At 42.1% G+C, this 18988-nt stretch overlaps 1 protein-coding gene across 3 annotated transcripts in view; it reads right to left on the reverse strand.

The window, feature by feature from the left end:
- Nucleotides 1-18988, reverse strand: part of EPHA3 (EPH receptor A3) — a 216701-nt gene that overhangs the window by 61065 nt on the left and 136648 nt on the right. For all 3 annotated transcript variants that reach the window (XM_061454341.1, XM_061454339.1, XM_061454342.1), the window contains 2 exons: nt 9808-9963; nt 8986-9321 (listed from right to left, as the gene is read on the reverse strand). In XM_061454341.1, coding sequence (XP_061310325.1) covers nt 8986-9321; nt 9808-9963 — 492 coding nt within the window. The remainder of the gene's footprint in view (nt 1-8985; nt 9322-9807; nt 9964-18988) is intronic.

The raw sequence follows: 18988 nt of genomic DNA on the forward strand, positions 1-18988 counted from the left end.
CTCAAATTGTCTCTTAGAAGACAGATCTACTTAAGGGACCTGTCTTGGGATACAGATTGTAAAGTCCACACAACCCTTTCTAAATATGGATTTTATTTAAACAGGGAGCATCGCACATCGTTTGTGAGTTGCTGAAGACAGTGCAGTCTAGCTTAACAGAATAAAGGCTGAACATGCAAATAGCATTGCAGTTCCTGCAAGTAATCAAAGATATATTGAAATAAAGCTTGGTGCTCAACTTGGCGCTGAATTTATTCCCATGAAGCCACCGATTTCAGGCAAATAAAAATCTAGCTCTGAGGAGGTTTTAACAATGTTTCCTGGGAGCCAAGTGAGTCTTTGCTTACAACAGCACTGAAAAAATTACACTTTCTCTGTTCTAAATGCTTATCCTCCCAAGCTGAAACTAAAAGATGGCTTGAAATTTCCAACCTGCAAATGACACACGTAGATCAAGATATTAGGAACCAGCTACATCTACACCCTGTAAGACTCTCCTCCCAGTGATCCTAATTTCTGTACCTAGCGCTCAGTTTTGAACAACTTCCATTCCGGCCCCTTGCACAAACTCCATAGTGCCTTACTGGTTACCTCCTCCTTAAACTTATCCCTTCTGTGTTTCAGACTCCTGATAATAAGACTACTGCTGTTCTAGGGAAGCCTGAGATGGCATAGGGCATATCTGGGTATTTTTGTTATTCTGTATGTTATAGCTGTGTGTAGATGCCTCATTTTGGATCCAGGGGTGGTTATTCTCTTTACGCTTCCTATATAAACAGAGAAAGGAATCAACATTTTTCAAGTGCACAAATGAATTGTGTGGAGACCAAAACTCAGGCTGAGGCTATTTAAGACCCTTATATAAGAAGCTTATTCACTTTCTACAGCTACTAGGAAAAGACTAATATCGCCAGGTGGAATTTAGCCAACAAAAGGCCTCCTGTGTTTCCTTTGCATTTCCTTCTACAGCAGGTAAGCAGATTCCTAGTTGCACCCCAATTTAACTTTTTTAACTATCTGAATCCTATACAGATTCTGTGAAAGAGCTGGCTTGAACGGAGAGCAGAGTTTGAGGAAGCCTCTTGTTACAACATGTTCCCTGTGTTCCTCTCCCGGTGTCAAGATATGTGACAGCACAAAACTCTCTGGAATTGGTTTAGTATTGACATTGTAGATGAACTCAGCTACCACCACCATTTGCAGCTGCACTGTTGAGACCTTGGTTTACGAGGCCTTAAGTCCTTAAGAGCTAACCAAACATAATACTGCATTTAAAGCTGCTACCCTGGGCTCTTGGTGATTAAAAGAAAACAGTCAATTTTATTATCAAGCAGTCATGCGAAAAAGGACTGAGGTATTAAAAGAAAAAAGATTTGGGCATCAGCATGGGTATAGTTGGAAAATACAGAGAATTTAATTATCTTCATTGAACTTTGTTGCTAATAATCATTTTGCTCTAACCCTGAACATTGAATCATATCGGAGCTCAGAAGTTGGCATTTGGAGACAGAATATTCAGCCTAATATGGAGTAGTTGCTCCATCCAGGAATACTCTGTTGCAAAAAGAGGGTCACAGGCTTAATCCCCTTGTTCCCACCTATCCTGTGTACAGGGTTTTGATTTTGCCCATTCACTTTGCTTTGCCCCCGTGTCCCCTCTGGTCTAACCTGGACAACGTGATGACCCAGACCCATTTGAATATGGTAAATGGAAATTAAAGATCTAACTGTGGACAAGCTCTCTTGGGACAGCAGTTAATATTCCGGAGCTTTCACAGTTCTTGCAGCAAGGAAGCCCAAAGACATCTCCTACATATATTACCTGTCTCCATAGTAAAACTGTACGAGTGTAATGTAAACTTGTTGATAAACTAATTTGTTCAGATCACTTCAAATCCCAAAATGTGCACTCTACCTTTAGAATATCCCAATTAATTTAACATGAAAAAGTAGGAAAAACCCTAATTCTTAAGAGTAACACAAGTGTGACTACGCAGAGGTATGCGGTAATTCAACTGAAATGCTCAGATGCAATTTAAAACCTCTTGCCCCCATAATCAAGAATCCCAGTATTCACGTGGGGAAAGCTAGGAGTGGAAAGTAGGTCTCAGTTTACTCATTGCTGACTCCAAGGGGGAGTACCATAGCTGCTTGCTATAGCACTGCAGCATACAGTAATGCTGTACAATACACATATGAGTAAGATTGAATCATGCGGGCTCTCTGGTGAAAAAGCTTAGGAAGGAGGCAGTAACCTACAGGCAATTTAAATAAATCAAATCACTCCCTTCAAAGACATCTAGTCTTCTGGAGGCATTCTGTAAATTAAGCCAATCCTAGGCTGTTTTCCATATTCATGTCTGCATAAACTTTATGTGCTCTGACAAATGAAAAAGATTTTGAGGTTCCCATCACTAAATAAATAATTCAAAGATACTCTACTGAGTTTCTTTGAAGCAGGGATATTGAGGTTTACAGCCCCTCTGCACCCACAGGTTTACTCTCTCTCCAATGAGTAAATATATGGGGAGTTTACTCCCCCAGATTTCATTGAGAAGGCCTTGATACAGGGATGTAAAGGTCAGAGTTAAAAGAGGACAATAATTACTGATCAGTCCCTTACCTTTTCTCCTTTGAGTTATCTCTATCCTTTTTGCACACAATCATCACACATGGATTGAGGTGGAAAGGGGCCTGTGTAGATCACCCATTCCAACACCTTGCTTTCAGCAGGGTTAGCCAAAGCAGGTTGCTCAGGACCTTGACTAGTCAGGTTTTGAATGCCACCACAGATGGAGATGCTACACTCTCTTTGAGCTACCTGTTAGAGTGCTCAATCACACTTAGAGTAAAAAAGTTTTCTCCTATGTTTGAACAGAATTTCTTGTACTTAAACTTGTGAGCACTGCCTCTTGTCCTGTCACTACAGACCTCTGAATAAGGCCTCCCTTTGTCTTTATACAACACCAGTTGTTTATATACATTGATAAGATCCACCTGAGCCTTCTCTTGTCTAAGCTGGGCAGTCCCATCTCTCAGCCTCTCCTCACATAACAGATGTTTCTCTCCTTTAATCATCTCATTGACCCTTCGTTGCTCTTGCCTCAGTTTTATCCATGTGTCTCTTGTGCTGGGCTGGGGCTAAATTGGATACACCACATGTGGTCTCAACTAGAGCTGAGTTGAGGAGAAGAATCACCTCACTTAACCTGCCGGTAGTGCTCTTCCTATTGCGGTCCCAGATGCTCCATCAGGACCTTCAGGTCCTTTCCTGCCAAGCTGCTTTCCCCCAGTTTGCTTCCAGCATGTCCTGTTACATGAGGGGTTGGTCCTCCCCGTGGACAGGATGTACTCGACTACAGGAATGCTACAGATTGAATTGAAAATGGAATGCTGGAGGAAGCTTATACTCTGGAAAGTTAGGAGAAGACAAAGACTCTGAGCTTCTTCACAGTGCCAAAAACAAGACTGCTGAGGAAATACTCTGTACCGATTTCACACATCAACTTATGCAACTTTGGGACACATTACAATGCTTTACAAACCAATTCTAACACCTTCTCCAGGTAAAATTAGAGCCTTTAAAGGTATTGGCCAGTGAATGCTAGTCATTTTTGACTTACCTCTTAAGTGGTTAAATAAATGTTTATCATTAGGTATATGCATATATCCAATAGACGTATCTGGATTGTACTTGCACAGACATCGTATTTATTTGTTAGATAGGAAGCGCAGGAACATAGCAAGGTTTATTTGTTATCACTCACTTTGGGACCTCCCTAAGTTTCAACAAGCTGAGAATGCTTTCAGTATTTGTTTTGTTTTACACAATAAATACAGCCAGAACTGTATCTATTATGTATTAGACACGCCACTATCATTTTGTTTGCATGAGTTTATAGTTAGAGCCAACAAATACAAAGCTAAACCAACCTAAGCAAACAGTTTAGATCAAACAAACCACTTCTTGTATGGTGAACCTTCTCACCAGAGCTGCTGGGAGGAAGGGATGGGGACAGCACTGTGTGTGCTGGAATACCCGTAGATGGCCAAGCTTCCTAAGACCTAGATGGATAATATCTGCTAATGGTACAGATTTCTACAAGTTCTGAAAGTTCTCCTTGTCTCCTCTAGATTACAAAGATCACTGCAGAGAATATGTCTATTTAAAGTGCTTTTAAGTCAAGTATGTCCTTGGTTAAAATACACATCTCTTTGTTCAGCATTCCTGAGTCATACCTACAAGCTGTATGACAGTGTGTGATACCACAAAAGCAGTGACAGGGCAGAAGAACCGTTACTTTCTCATGCACCATCTGCAAAACATATTCAACTCATATATATCCCTGACCCTATGGCTATGTTTTGCATTGAAAAAGCTCCTCTCATTTTTGTAAACTGATTGCCCAGTAGCATAATTGCATTGTCCCTATCAAATCTTACTTTCTTCAGTGAATTCCACACACAATTCCCATTTAATACCTTCTTGAGCAAGTGTGAGTTTTCCACTTGTTACGGCCCTAAAGCAGTAAATGCAGAACCACCCTGACCTGGACTGGATGCCTCTTCCCTTTGGGGAAACTCCAAGGAGCAGACAACTTTCTCATCTTTATAGATAAATGCATTAAAAAAAGACCTAGAACATCTGTGCCCAGAAACCTGCTCATGCTAGCAGCAAGTCAGGCAGCATGGCATGGCTGTCAGCCTCTCTTTGTGGCACATCCACAGTCAGCACGCCACCTCCAGGGGTACCAAATTCCACATCCTCTCCCATAGCTGCCAGTGACCCTTCTTAAATGGGGTTGACTGGTGTTATTAGAAAATAGCATCTGCATGGTGCAACACGCTGATGTGAGGTGAGAGCTTTCTTTGTGCAGCAGCAGAATGCTTCAATATAAGCTGTAGGAAGCTGTATCAGGCGGCAACTGAAGGGATAATCAACAAACTAAAAGAGACAGGGCACATCATCTTATTTAACTTTCACACCAAAGACAGAAAGACTCACAGGAATAAGAATTATTGCAGAGTCATACTTGTCTCACCATATTTTGCAAGAGACCTTTTTGGTTGGGTTTTGTTTTTGTCTTAAAGAGATGTTTGCTCATTAACCTCTGCTGGAAGGCAAGGAAAACAAAGTGCAATAAAAGTGCAGCAAAACTCAGGTCAAACGGTTGGCAGAAAAAAAACCAATCCAGCTTCTGAAATGATTCTGAGTTTGCCTCGATTCAGGGGACTGGATCTTGGCTTTACAACAGTTTTGTACTTTAAAACGTATTATCCTTCTGGCATTCACGAAGCAGCAGAATCAGGGTCTGAATGTTTCAAACCTTACCAGTGACGGTGAAGCACACTTTTCCTTTACTTCTAGACCAGGCTTGAAAACTTACCGAGAGGCAAATCTTACTGAGATTGCTAGTTACAGATTTGAGAACACAAAGTCACTGCAAAGGTACCAACATCTGAGGTGGCCCTTTTTGTGTGTGGATATATGGACATCGGTATGCAAATTCTAAACACATGTATGCTCAGGGATCGGTGTTGGGACTGGTCTTATTCAACATCTTTGTCAGTGACATGGACAGTGGGACTGAGTGCACCCTCAGCAAGTTTGCCGATGACACCAAGCTGTGTGGTTCTGTTGATACCCTGGAGGGAAGGAATGCCATCCAGAGGGACCTCGACACGCTTGTGAGGTGGGCTGATGCCAACCTCATGAGGTTTAACCATGCCAAGTGCAAGGTCCTACACCTGGGTCGGAGCAATCCCAGGCACAGCTACAGGTTGGGCAGAGAAGAGATTCAGAGCAGCCCTGTGGAGAAGGACTTGGGTTGTTGGTAAATGAGAAACTGAACATGAGCCAGCTTCAGTGGGCACTCACAGCCCAGAAAGCAACCGTATCCTGGGCTGCATCAAAAGGAGTGTGACCAGCAGGTCAAAGGAGGTGATCCTGGTTAGACAAAACCTTGGGTGACATGGTTGAGTGTGAGGTGTCCCTGCCCATGGCAGGGGGGTTGGAACTAGATGATCTGAAGGTCCTTTCCAACCCTAATTATTCTATGATTCTATGTGTGTATATGATCTGTTTAGGTACAGAAACGGAGCTGCTGTGCAAGCTGACTGACTAACATATCAGCTGAATTTATTTTAGCACACACTGGCAGATCTCCCAGTTGCTGCATTACAGAAAATTAGTACTATACGTGTTCTGATTAGGCTGGTGATGGTTTTATAGGCATAAAAGCCCATGGGTACGGTGAGAAGCATGGCAAGAAATATTTGTTCGATATCCAGCAGGACTTTGGAGCTCAGAGACCCAGCAAGCATAATGCCAGCTGATGCCTGTCTTGAACTGAGCTCACCCAAAGTAAAGATGGAGAGTGTCTGATTTTTACCACCAGCAGAACTGCCACAAACCCTACAATTTTGTCATTAGAAAATAGAAAACATTCTGCAGCTCTGCCTCAGGCTCTTGGAAACTCACATGCTTGAAACCCAGTGTTTTGGGTGGGTGAGGAACATTCTGCTGAGCAGCTTTCACTAAGCTGGGATGGGCCCTGCCAGTGCAAGCACACGGATACCGAAAACCCAGGATTAAACCTGCAACTTCATCATACCTATTGCAAGGATACAGGCCTCTCAGATCAAGGTTGGCAGGAGTGAAATAGCCTGGATTCGGGAGAGACTGAGGAGATCCAGATTGTAGGGACCTTCTCTACTTCAATCCTCTCTCCCAAACTCACAGCCTACTGACTGATGTTCCTTCTGCAGGCTTGCCAGGGGGTCTGTCCCCAGGATGTGTCCAGCCTTTGTGAACCATATAATTCCATGTGATACTCCATCCACAGAATGACCTCCCAAAGCAATATGCCTCTCCTACTTCCCTGAGTCTAGGAGAGCTCAGACATTTAACCTAAGCTTTACCCAACTGGTGGATACCCCTGCCCTTGAAGGAATGTACCTAAAGTCAGACAGCATGAATAATAGTCCTAGAATCATCAGTGGCTTTTGGAGACATCTGTTCTTTTCCAAATCCAGTTCAATGGTGCTTTAATTCTTTTCTTTAAATGCTAAGTCCTCCAGTTCAACCCTTAATTATAATGCAATCCAAGACCTTCAGGCTTTCTCTCCCCACTCCCCACCCAGGTGTTTAAATATGACATGAGCTAAAAATACGCTTTTGGTGTGTCCCTTCTGTGATGTTAACAAGGAATGGAATGCAAGACAAACTGCAATTTTGGAATTATGCTTTAAAAGATTACTCGTACACATATTTAAGGTCTAATTTTAGCGACCTGTGGAACTTCTAGAGGAATTCTAATATAGTAAACCAATTGGCATGAGCCAATTGAACACAGCACAGATAAGCCTGTAGTAACCCACACCTCCTAAATGCACTCAAAGCAAAAATAGGCTAATGCATAACAGCAGAAAAGAAACAAACAAATTGGTTAGGCAGCCTGTGGGCTGCAGTAAACACAGTTGCTATTGCCAGAAATGCATGACCCTGCCACATCACATAACAGTGCATTCCAAGCCAAAATCAAAATCCACCTAGCATCACAGTGCAGAAGCAGTCAGCTCTGGGCCTTGGGGAAGACACTGCAATGCAGGAGGCTTCTGCAGAGCAATACCTTTCACTGACAGTTCATTCCGTGGAGTGTCTCCAGGGGATTTCTAACTGCTAGGGTGATGAACAGGCTGAAAGGCAATATCTCTGATATAAAAAATAGAAGGAAAGCGAGCAACTAAAGAGGGCTGCTCAAGTCACTGGCACAAACATCCAAAAAATGTAACTGTTAACAGCAGCAAATTGTTTGGAATGGGGATAAAATGCAAGTTTCAGAGCTGAAGTCAATGCCTAGATGAGAAAGAGATCATGAGAAGATGTTTCAATTTGGTAGATTCACCTCAGCCTACAGAGCATTTGGAAATGTAGTGACTGCTCTCAGAAAACCATCTGTTCACACATTTTTATGCCTCCCACTAAAGCTGATCTGTGATCTGAGAACAGCTACATCCTCTATAGTGAAAAACACTGCAATAACATAGCTCACTAGGAGAACGTCTGCTTAGAGCAACGTTAACTTGGTTTGTAGGTATTTCGGGGACGGGGTGTGGGATGGAAGGAGGTGGGAGAAGACTTACTGCACACATGCTTTCAGTACAAAGCTTCCTTTGCACCACATAGAGGAGTATAGAAATTTCAGGATCTAGTCTTTCTCTCCACTGGCAAGCATTGCTCCTAAAGAAATGGTACCTAAACAAATGCCAGAGAAAAATCTAGATTCTTCATATCTTTCAGATAAATGGAACCTTGTCAAATGAGAAGCATATGGTAGAATAGTGCAGCAGTGACAAAAGCTCTGATCCAACAGTTAGGGCATACTGCTGTGCTCGTGCAGGGCCTCAATGACTTTAGTAAGACTATACACTATCAACTGTGACTCCAGGACCTAACTCAATATTTAGCTCCACACCCCCATCATGTTGGCAATAATTCAGAGTTGGTGAGACAACTTATAAAGGAAAAAAAGAAAAGGGCAAAAAGCTGTGTTTTAAAGCTCTCTAATTCAATGTTAGGTTTTTATGTGCCTGACATCAAAGCATTTTTTCACTTCTATTGAATCAAAATTAAGCACTAAGATTACTAAGGTAATTTATGTTGGAGATTATTGAAATGAGTGTTTTATTAAAATCTGGTTTTATTAATAAAAACACATTCTGGCTAAGGACTCACATGAGTCTGCTATTAGAGACTATTAACTGGGAACTGGGACTTAATCATAACAGTCATGCTGCCAGATCCTTTGACAGCAACACACACTGGGTTTGTTTCTGCTTTTACTTTTACTAGCATATTCAAGTCAATTAGTTACCTTAGCACACCAGTGGTGAGAGTGACTCCTGTAAAACAGTGTAAGGAAACAAAGGTACATACATCTCAGTAGCTCTGAACAAAGAAAGGGTAATCAGAAAGAGACTCACCAGCCTGATTAGTTGTGATGCTGACAGCAGCAAATTGTCTGGAAAGCGTACTCAAGTCGGATACCCCGTTGACTGCATCAATCTCAAAAGTGTAATTGGTGTGTGCCAAAAGGTCCACTACTGTCACCGTCGTGTTGGTGAGTCCAGTCTGACGGGGTAAGAATCGCACGTTGTCACTACAAGGCTCACACATCTTGGTGTTTCCTCCACATTTTTTGCAAATGATGTTGAAAGTGACATCTTTGCGACCTCCAGTGTCAAGAGGCCAGCTCCAGTCCAGGATAACAGATGTCTCATTGATGTTAGAGATAACGTTTCTTGGAGCAGATGGCGGTCCTATAAAAGGAAACGGGAAATCAGAGGGATGAGATTTTCTGTAGTGCTCTAAGACGGGTAGTGCTCTAAGAGAGGAGTAACAAGTGTGCAAAAATACAAGTCAGAAACATAGATAACCAAACTCTTACAGTTATTTCCTGTAGAGAGGCCTGAAATATTTCACTGGACTCCAGACCTAGACTATCAAGGACCATCTTTTCCTATAGACAGTACCCTCAGAGTGCAGTTCAGGACCGAGGGCTGAAAATATTGGTAGCAATTCAAAAATCCTAGCTCTCCTTCTCAAGTCTGACAGAGAACAAGAAGGAGAAAATGAAAATAGACATAAACCCGGCCCACCAGTTTTCGGTAGCCTGTCCAACATGAAGAAGACATGGGAGGCAGTGGATGGCTGACTGCAATGGGACATGAGAAGAAGCAAGCAAGCTGCTGAGATACAGCTGGAGGAGCAAGAATGACAGCCCCGAGCATAATGATGCTACTCACTGGTGCAAGCCATGGATGGAGGGTCTTTCTCAGAGCGAAAGTAATTCTTTTCACACCTGCAGTTCAGAGATGCATCTTCGTAGGTGGAGCTGTGAGGTGGACATTTGGCACACTTCACGTTGCCAGCAGAGGCTTTGTAGAACCCAGGTCGACAAGCTGCAAAGTAACAGGAGTACAGTTTTAAACTCCATGGACATCTCCTCAATGTTAACATGCCACTTCCTTACTGCCCTGGACCTATCCGTATGTAGATCACATTTTGCAGATATTTAGGGTGTAAAAATACAGATTTCTCTCATAATGAGAAAGCTGATGGAAATAAAACCTCTTGGCAGAATGGAGCTCTTCAGGCATCAACTTGGATTTGCATTTAACTTTGCCCAGAAAACAAAGCTGTGCATTGTACCACTAAGAAGAAACCTTTTTCTATGCTGCATTTTGAGAGTTTCACTCATTTTTCTTCTCTTCTGGTTAATTTACCAAAACACTGGCCCTATCCTGCATAAAAACTTTATACTCTCTCTGCTGCCAAGATTTGCTTACAAGGGCACTCTAATAGTGTGATAAGAATCAGCAGATGCCACTGTTCGGCTGCTGGCTCCCTCCAAAACGCATCTTTCTTCAATGGGATTTACCAAGTAAAAGCATTCTGGCTGACGTTGGTAACCTGTAGGTCTGTACCCATACCTACAACAGCCAGAGGCAAACAGACAATGTAACAAAAGGGAGCACATCTTAAAAAGCCTTCATGTTTTGCTACACTTTGGTTCCACAGCAAACACTGTTTAATGCACAAGAGCCCTGCAAACACCCCAAAACATTCTCATTGCAAACATTTAATAATAATAATGCAAAACAAAACCCCCCAAAAAAACAGTAATACAAAGGAAAACAAAAGTTCTTTTTGCCTCTGGAGCCCAGACAGTTAAGCTTAGATAAAATTGCCTGAGAGCTGTCACTGAATTTAAGGCTAATTTGAAGCCAAAAGAATGGGTTCAACAGTCTTAGCATACATCTTAACAGGGACACACTTTCATGGAGATGAGCTGATTCGTAAACGTAGTATAAAATCCAAGATACAATACTATAGGGTCTTTCGTGTTCATTCATACCCTGCCGAAACAGAGAAGTGTTTGGATAAGCAGCCTGAGGTGGAAAGTATGTCAGAATAACAATTCCAGCATCTTTGTACTGGGTTGCTTAGATGGAGGAGAGAGGGAAGCTGCAGCATTAAACTGGTTCAGTTTAATGCTGTCATCACTGATATGTTCAGGTTCCACGTTATCATCCATAACCAAAACCTCACTGAGTATCTAGGTTAGGCAAACCCTTTGATTAGCTCCTGGTGCCAAACACCTGAGTGAAAGGCACTGGCAAGCGCAGCGAGAACAAACTCCTGTACGATCCTTTGTCCTACTCCGAAATATCTTAATAAGGGGACCCTACCTCACATTGCATTGAACACAGTGTGAGAAGCATGACACGGTTTACAAGTGCTAATCTCAGCCTCTCTTCAGCACTTCACAACCCTTGCAAATCAAGGCGCCTGGCTGCAGCTGCTACCTCTGACTTCCATGCTAGCAGAGCAGCTGGGAAAGACTCCTCCAGCTCCAAGTTCTCTCCTAAAGCCCTAAGGAGAAAATCCCAAGTTTGAGCCTCTGAGGCATGGGTCCAACAGGCAATCTGTGAAAGCAGAACTGCTCGAGATGACTTTGTGGTGGAGTTCCCAGGGCCCAACATCAACCCGTCTGACCTGGCACAGCCTGTCCTCCTTCAAATGGCGTGTCTTGCTTCTCTATCTCCTCTAAGGCTGCGAGGGTGTTTGGGGATTTCTGTTGAACTGGAGGAAACCTCCACTAGGACAACATGCAGCAAATAACAAAGGTCGCTTTTTGGGGTTTGTAGCTGTTATTGATGCAGCCTTTCGAAGCCCAAATTTCATCTCCTCCCAAATACTGCCCCATGATTCAGCCATACCTACAGTGTCCTGGCTGACAGAGGAGCCTCAAATAGTTTTACTGCCTCTCAGCACAGCACAGCACAGCCATTCCTGGCCCTAAGACAATGAGCCAGGCAGAAAAGGATGGATGCCAATCCCACTCGTCCAAGCTCTAGTAACTAAGCAACACATAAAGGAATAAACATCACATCTGTCCAACTGATTACATGGCACTTACACCAAAACTTCCCATGGAAACTAAAATTAAACTGAGTTTAATACTGCCAAGTGTTAAACTGAAATGGTTTTGCTTAACCATATCTACTCACCTTGAAGGGACATTTCTATACTTATAGGCAGGCATATAGAATCAAAGAATCACAGAATAGTTAGGGTTGGAAAGGACCTTAAGATCATCTAGTTCCAACCCCCTGCCATGGGCAGGGACAGCTCCCACTAAACCATGCCACCCATATATAATACAAAGATGTGTTTATGAATACACACAGTATAAATTTCTAATTTTTAAATAATTTTATACACTAGTTTAATGTAAAACTTGGAAAAAGACAGATAATCTAAAACTGAACCTTTGCCATGTGCTTGGTCTTCCTAGAAGACACAATTTCCAATGCTTATTAAGCATAATTCATTCGTAACCCATGAGCATTCATTTACAGGATGGAATCACAGTAAGGCTATTTGGGACACTTTCAAAGCACCCACCACCACCATTTCAAGACAGCAATGACTTTCACATAAGTAAACAAGCTTGGGTAAGAAGTAGACAGATTTTGCAAGGTAAGGAAGAGAAAGGAGGGAATCAAACTGCTCCATTAATAAATGCCTCTTTCATCCCTCAGGTTAAAACTCATGGACCCCATCTAAGAAAAGGTAGTGGTGGTGTGAAGAAGGCCAGGAATAAAGGAGGAAGAAAGAGGAGCTTGCAGGAAGCATCCTGGTAACCCTCTTTTGCAGAGGGACAGGAATATCATCATCTTGTGCCACTGCTATTGTGGTACAGAGTGAGCAGGCAGGGTAGAGGGATGAGCTGGTTGCATCCCTGCTGCCCTAGTATGACCTGTTGAGGGCATCCCCACCTCCTGTCTTCCCCCCTCATCTGTCTTTGTCTATGAGACCAATTCAAGACTATTCACAATTGCAGCCCAAAGGAAAGGAAAAACAAAAAAAGCAATTATACTTGAAATTGAAGCTTGGAAAGGGGGGATGCCAATAGAAAACGTCGTCCATATACTTACTATTATTCTTGTCCTAGTAAATCTTAAATTTCGATATATGAGAGAAAGAAATGAAGCCTTTACTTCAAAGTAAAGTCAGAAAAATTGGATTGCATTAACCAGTGGAAGAAGGTTTGGCTTTCTGAGGTGAATATCATAGCATTGGTTTAGTGAGGTTGGAAATAAGAGGACTAGCATAGGAGGTCTTACAGAATCGATATTTTCAGCGTGGGGACCAGCTGTGAACAACAGTTGCATTTTCTCATCATTTTCTTCTAGAAGCTATGAAATTTTCCTTTCCCTCACAAGGGGGAATGATGTGAAGAGGAAGCAGACACAGTAGGCCCGGAAGAAAAATCTCTCAGCACACAAAAAAATGAGCAAATGAAGCCTTGAACGTTTCTATACACATGATATAAACTGTACTGCAAGGCTGTCTGGTTTTACATTTTAGGAAGGTCTCCTCAAGAGGATGCCCGATACCTGTTTGCCCTGAGAGTCCTGCAATAACTCCACACTGCCACGTTAGTTTACAGCTGTACGTGGTCTGATTTCAATCTCTCTTACTTGAGTGTGAGCTCTACTGACCTTATTGAAGTCACAGAATCATAGAATAGCTAGGGTTGGAAACGACCTTAAGACCATCTAGTTCCAACCCGCATGCCATGGTAAGTGTTTCAGGACTGCAGTTGTCCTCGTTACTGTATGAAAATGAATTTCCTTAAGCTATAACTGATGATTCTGTCACAGAGATGGAGAATTGAGAAAGTTACTTCAGTGAAAGAAAAACAAATGCATGTAGCCATCTACAGTAGTTACTGCTCGAAGGAAATGTAACTGTCTTTTCAACCGCAAAGTGAATTTTGCCTCTGACTAATGTGTTTGAGATGAAAACGTGATCCTAATTACAGGTTAAATGATTCATTTTGATTTGAATTAATTTTAAATTAAAATAAAGAGCTGTTAGTAAATTAAAATTAGGGGCATTTTAGTATTCAGGGCCTGAAGGCCCCTATACATGGAGCAGTATCACCAGTTCCCAGCCATCAATACCAGCCAATGACCTGAGCCCATGCTGCCTGAGCAGATGACTTCCCAGGACTGTTACACCAAGCCTGACAGGGACCATTTTCCTGCACAAGATCAAAGCAGCTCAATGAGCCGCACTCCCCAGTCTTATAGGAGCTCTGCCTTTTGTGCTCTGAACAAAGGCGCTATGTTTCAAGGCAAGGCTCAAGCATCACAATGCACTGAGAGCAGATATACGCATCCGTAACACTATAAACCTGTACAGCTCATGGATAGCCAAACATGTCCTCATAGTGTGCGCTAGCAAGATGGGTGACAGCAACCCTAGGACAACCCTCCTGTCCCTGTGCCCTGCATAGAGGACAGGGAAGAATGCCCCCCCCAATGTGGTCTGTGTTAGAGGGGCTTTGCAAACTACTCCCACTGTCACCCCTGGAAATGGCATGCCACTGAGCAGCAGTGGAGGTCCCTGCACTGGACCTGAAGCCACAGGATGACCTTTGGCTGTGCAGGCGTGCTGTGAAGTGAATGCTACTGACTGGCTCACCTCAATGCCCAATTGTACCATTGCAATGTTCCCAAGTCCCTTTTAGAAACATTTACATCATTCTCTTGTCTCACTATACATATTATGGCCATGATCTGGAGACAACAGCATAGTTCCAACAGCACTGTGTTTATCACCAGTAACAGAATTGCACTTTCGCCCACCCATACATATACGTGCACATGCAAAATGAGATGCAGCACAGCTGTCAGCTTGTGAAAATGGATGGCATAACAAGCAGCACAGATCAACCTTAGAAAACATTTAAAACCAGTTTATTCTATTTGGGCAAGTAATTTCTTTCCCTTCTTGCACTTGTTTATATCTTTGAGAAAAACAAAACTGTGAAAATCATGATTAGCTTTAAATGAAGATTTCTAAACTGTCCATATCACACAAATCACTATAGCTCAGCAGGAAACAACACTTTATAATGTAGGCTTCCTTCAAAATCCCTCAGAGCAGGGAAAACATCTTCAGTATCTCTCATTGTCCATTAGTATATGAAAAGCCACATAACCTATGGCATTACATATGTGCACATCCTCTCTGTCCTGGGCCCCTAGGTACTTTCTTGCATACCCACCCAGCCCAAATAGGCTTCTAAAAATTACAGCATATCTTTGATTCTTATTTGCAATGAACTTAAGGCACACTTTTTGTCACCAGATCTGAATAAACAGTAAGACCACTTAAAGGAGTAGATCTCAAAGCTAAGTACTACTCCTTACAGTAGAAATAGAGGCACAGGGATGTCACTGCTGCATTTTGACAACCCCCTGTACCTGCTAGGGAAGAGAAAAAAGAGGAGGAGGCAGGGGTAGATTTAATGCTCATCAGGAGGTGGGGATCCCCACTAAAAGCTACTGCTGCACAGGGAGAGCATGCTTTCTCTTTGCTGGGCCGTGGCACTGGTATGTACACTGTCTGTGCTCGGGGAAGGAAGGAAATAAGATTGAGAAAGACTCTAGTGAGGGCTGAGAGCTCTGGTGGGGATGGACCCTATTACCGCCAAGTAACGAATATCCCCAGAAGGAGTTAAGGACGTTGGCTTTCTCCCATTACCCATTAAGATTCTATTCTGTTTGTTGAGGAAATAACAATTATTCTTAGTATTGTTTCTATTCTTACATTTTCTTCCCTATAGTCTTCAGCACACATACATAATACCTGAAGCAATTACAAAACAAGCAGCGCTGTGACCAGCAGCAGGAGCAACCTAGCTGTTTTTGCTAAGCATTAGATGCAAATCAATGAAATCTCATTGTTTCTTCTTTGCACAAGGCATACTTTTTCCTCTGAAAATGCAATCATAGAACCAGAAGTTGCATTTTTAATATTAAAGTGAATTCCCACCACTCCTTTCGTTATTAGCTATGCAATAGTGCTGGAAAACGCAGCTGTTGATTACTGTAACTTATCTCTGAGGGGGAAAACTACTGCAGAAGGAAACATGCATTGTATACTTTTGCATCTGGAAAATACAGCAATTGCAGCCAAAGCCGCTGACACACTTGAAGAATTACTGCAGCTGCCCACTGCTAGAAGAAATCAACAATTAACAAAACCAATGCCATTTCTTTCCTATCTCTAGGCCTTCTCCAACAGTCAGGGGCAAATAATTGAGGGCTCAGGATAGGGTCTCTCTTCTCTCCACTCTTTCCAAGCCCTCCAGCCTTTTGCCAGCAGGATGGACCGTGTGGTATGTGTGGGGCAAGGCTTCAGTGCAACTTGACACTGAAATGCCTCTACAATAACACTCTTCAGAACGAGCACTTTTCATTTGTTACACCTGAAAGCTGCTGCTATCACAAAACCCATATTCAGAAGTATTTAATCTTCCTCACGAGTAAATTTCTGCTTTTTCGTCCCCACTCCATATTTTATAGTGATCTGTGACCTTAACATATTTTAATCAGATGCTTTGTAAATTGGCATTACTCCCAGCTCAAGTCATTCAGCAGAAACAATTCCTGTTCTTTGTTTAATAACTATTACTGGCAGACATATTAATTATATGTACATAAGAGATAGCTTTATCCTGAGGGAATAACACTGCACCTTTCAGCTGCAGTCTGCAATAGCTCCACGTTATGCCTTGCAGGCTTCTGTATCTCTCTTATGAAGTGCATTACAGCTGTGATTGCTACCAGCAATATTGTTGGAAGTGCAATGGCAAAGAAAGTAGGTCTAAACCACAGCATTACAGCAAAGGTGTGCTCACACTCGTGGGTACACAAATATCTCGTTTCAAAATGCATAAGGCATTGCAGCTTCTTTGCAGGCAGTTTTGAGGAAATCTTTCACTAATAGGAAAGCATTGAGAATTATTGTCTTGTTCCAGAATTAAAGCAAAATAAACAAATTTCAAGCTTAATTCCACCCATACTTAGTGATTCACTCAAGTATTTACACAGTGACTTTAATAAACCTATGTTTGTAAGCACTGTCTTCCACTTTCCCCAAGCAAGCTGTTTCCTGAAGCAAAGCCTGGACACACCGAGATATATTAAGCGATCATTTTGTCAAATAAAGTAATTCCATGTTCTCTTTTTTTTTTCCTAAAACTTAATTTAATCCACACAGAGATGAAAAATAACTTCCTAATTCAAGAAGCACTGAGAATAAATTCAACAAATACCAGGAAAAAACCTATCAGCATCAACTTGAAGAGGAAAAAAAGTTGTACAAACAAGGAAGTTTTAAATGACCATTTGGCAAGGCTAAACAGTAAATAAAGAGGTATTTCCCCTCAAACTATAATTACGCTATGAATTCCTCAAAGGCAAACTAGATGTAGTATCCCGACAGCTTCAAACCATAACTGTTTTCTAACACCAGGCCAAGAATGCCACAAAGGGATAACCATGGTACCGCTTATGGTTCAGTCTTTCTTCAACGTCCCCTCTCTATGTCAGAACTTCTAAAAACAACAACTAGTTGATGCCCCCCTTGCTATTACCCTCAAGCAAACCAAACCAACCTGGTAGACGTGGCAGCCCTGTTCCACAGGACATGAGCTCTTCAGACATGTTACCTCAACAGCTCAATGGAAAAACCAAGTTAGTGCCTGGTAATCCTCCCAGGCTAGATTAAACCAGTAAGTGAAAAACAACTTTCATAACCTGCAGATGTCTATATAATTTCCCTATGCCTGAACCAGGCCAGATCAACAGGTTAACAATATGAAAGGAAGTAAATAAAGAAGAACACGTGAAATGTCACATTACATCTCGCCCTGGTGCTAATTGTAGCACCAGACGAAAGCACAAGAGAAAGGCCAATAGCGGATGACCATGTGCCATCCCTTCTTATTTCACTCTCAGTTCTTACAACCTAGATATTATTCCAAAAACCTGAAACCCCGAAGTTTGCTATATCTGCTAATTTATTTTTTAACAAAGATAAATTGTGATAATCTTCCATTATATCACGTGTAGATTATCCAATTTTTTTTTTTGCTAATTATTGGTCCCCAGGAATTCCTCTAACATTCCTCTCCAGTCTAGGTAGTCAATGTGAAGGAAAAAAAATACATCTTTCCTTCAGTTTAACTTCAGATTTGGTAGCTTTATAACCAAATCAATGTATCCTCAGTTTTTATTATGAGACAGGGAGACCAGCTGCTCCTGATGTGTCCTCACTAAGAATTCCTTACCTTACAAAGATCTATTATGAATTTATTTTGTCTGTGATGAACAAACACAAACTTTTCAATCAGCTTTTACAGGAATATCTCCTATGGATTAGATTGTACTCATCTTTGCTTCTGCAGTGTCATTTATCAGGTGGAAAACGCTCTTATTCTTTTCGTAACGCATCTGATGAAACCAATCGGTTTATATATTGGACTACATTTTATCTGTTTTGGTTTTTATTTCCAGCAATCCATTGACCAGGATTCCTTCTCTCAGTTGTCTGTGCCAATGCGCACACATCCCAAGCCAAACAGTTAATCCAGGCATACAAAAAGTCTACATTCTCTCTCTGGGAAGGAGGAAAGAGGATTTTGCATTTACTGAGGGTGAATGTTCTTTTGCAAATTTCCACCCTTGCTAACACATAAAGGAATGCGTTGCTGTCCCCATTTTGCAGGTGAAAGAAATTAATGGAGAACAGGCTCCAAATCCAATGCTCTTTCTTCCGGTGACACCTCCTAATCAAAATGCTGCCGGTGGGTTTTGTGATGTTACGAAGAGCTCAGCCCAGCTCCCCAGTGACATAGGTCCACTACTGCAATTAGCATGAATTAGTACTTTCGTGAGTCGTCTCAGCTGAGCTGTCGAATTAATTGGAAAAGAAATTTAACAAATGCCATTCCCCTTAGAGACACTCTTTTGGGTCAGGGTTGAGGCATATTGCTTGAGCAATGTGGGGGAAGCTCATGTTCCTTACGCCCTTGCTGAACCTGTTTCCTTGATAAAAAGA

This window comes from Pezoporus flaviventris, unplaced genomic scaffold (assembly GCF_033815535.1).
Source record: "Pezoporus flaviventris isolate CSIRO_AGI_PZ_B2104156 unplaced genomic scaffold, CSIRO_AGI_Pfla_v1 ptg000015l, whole genome shotgun sequence".
Lineage (NCBI taxonomy): Eukaryota > Metazoa > Chordata > Aves > Psittaciformes > Psittacidae > Pezoporus > Pezoporus flaviventris.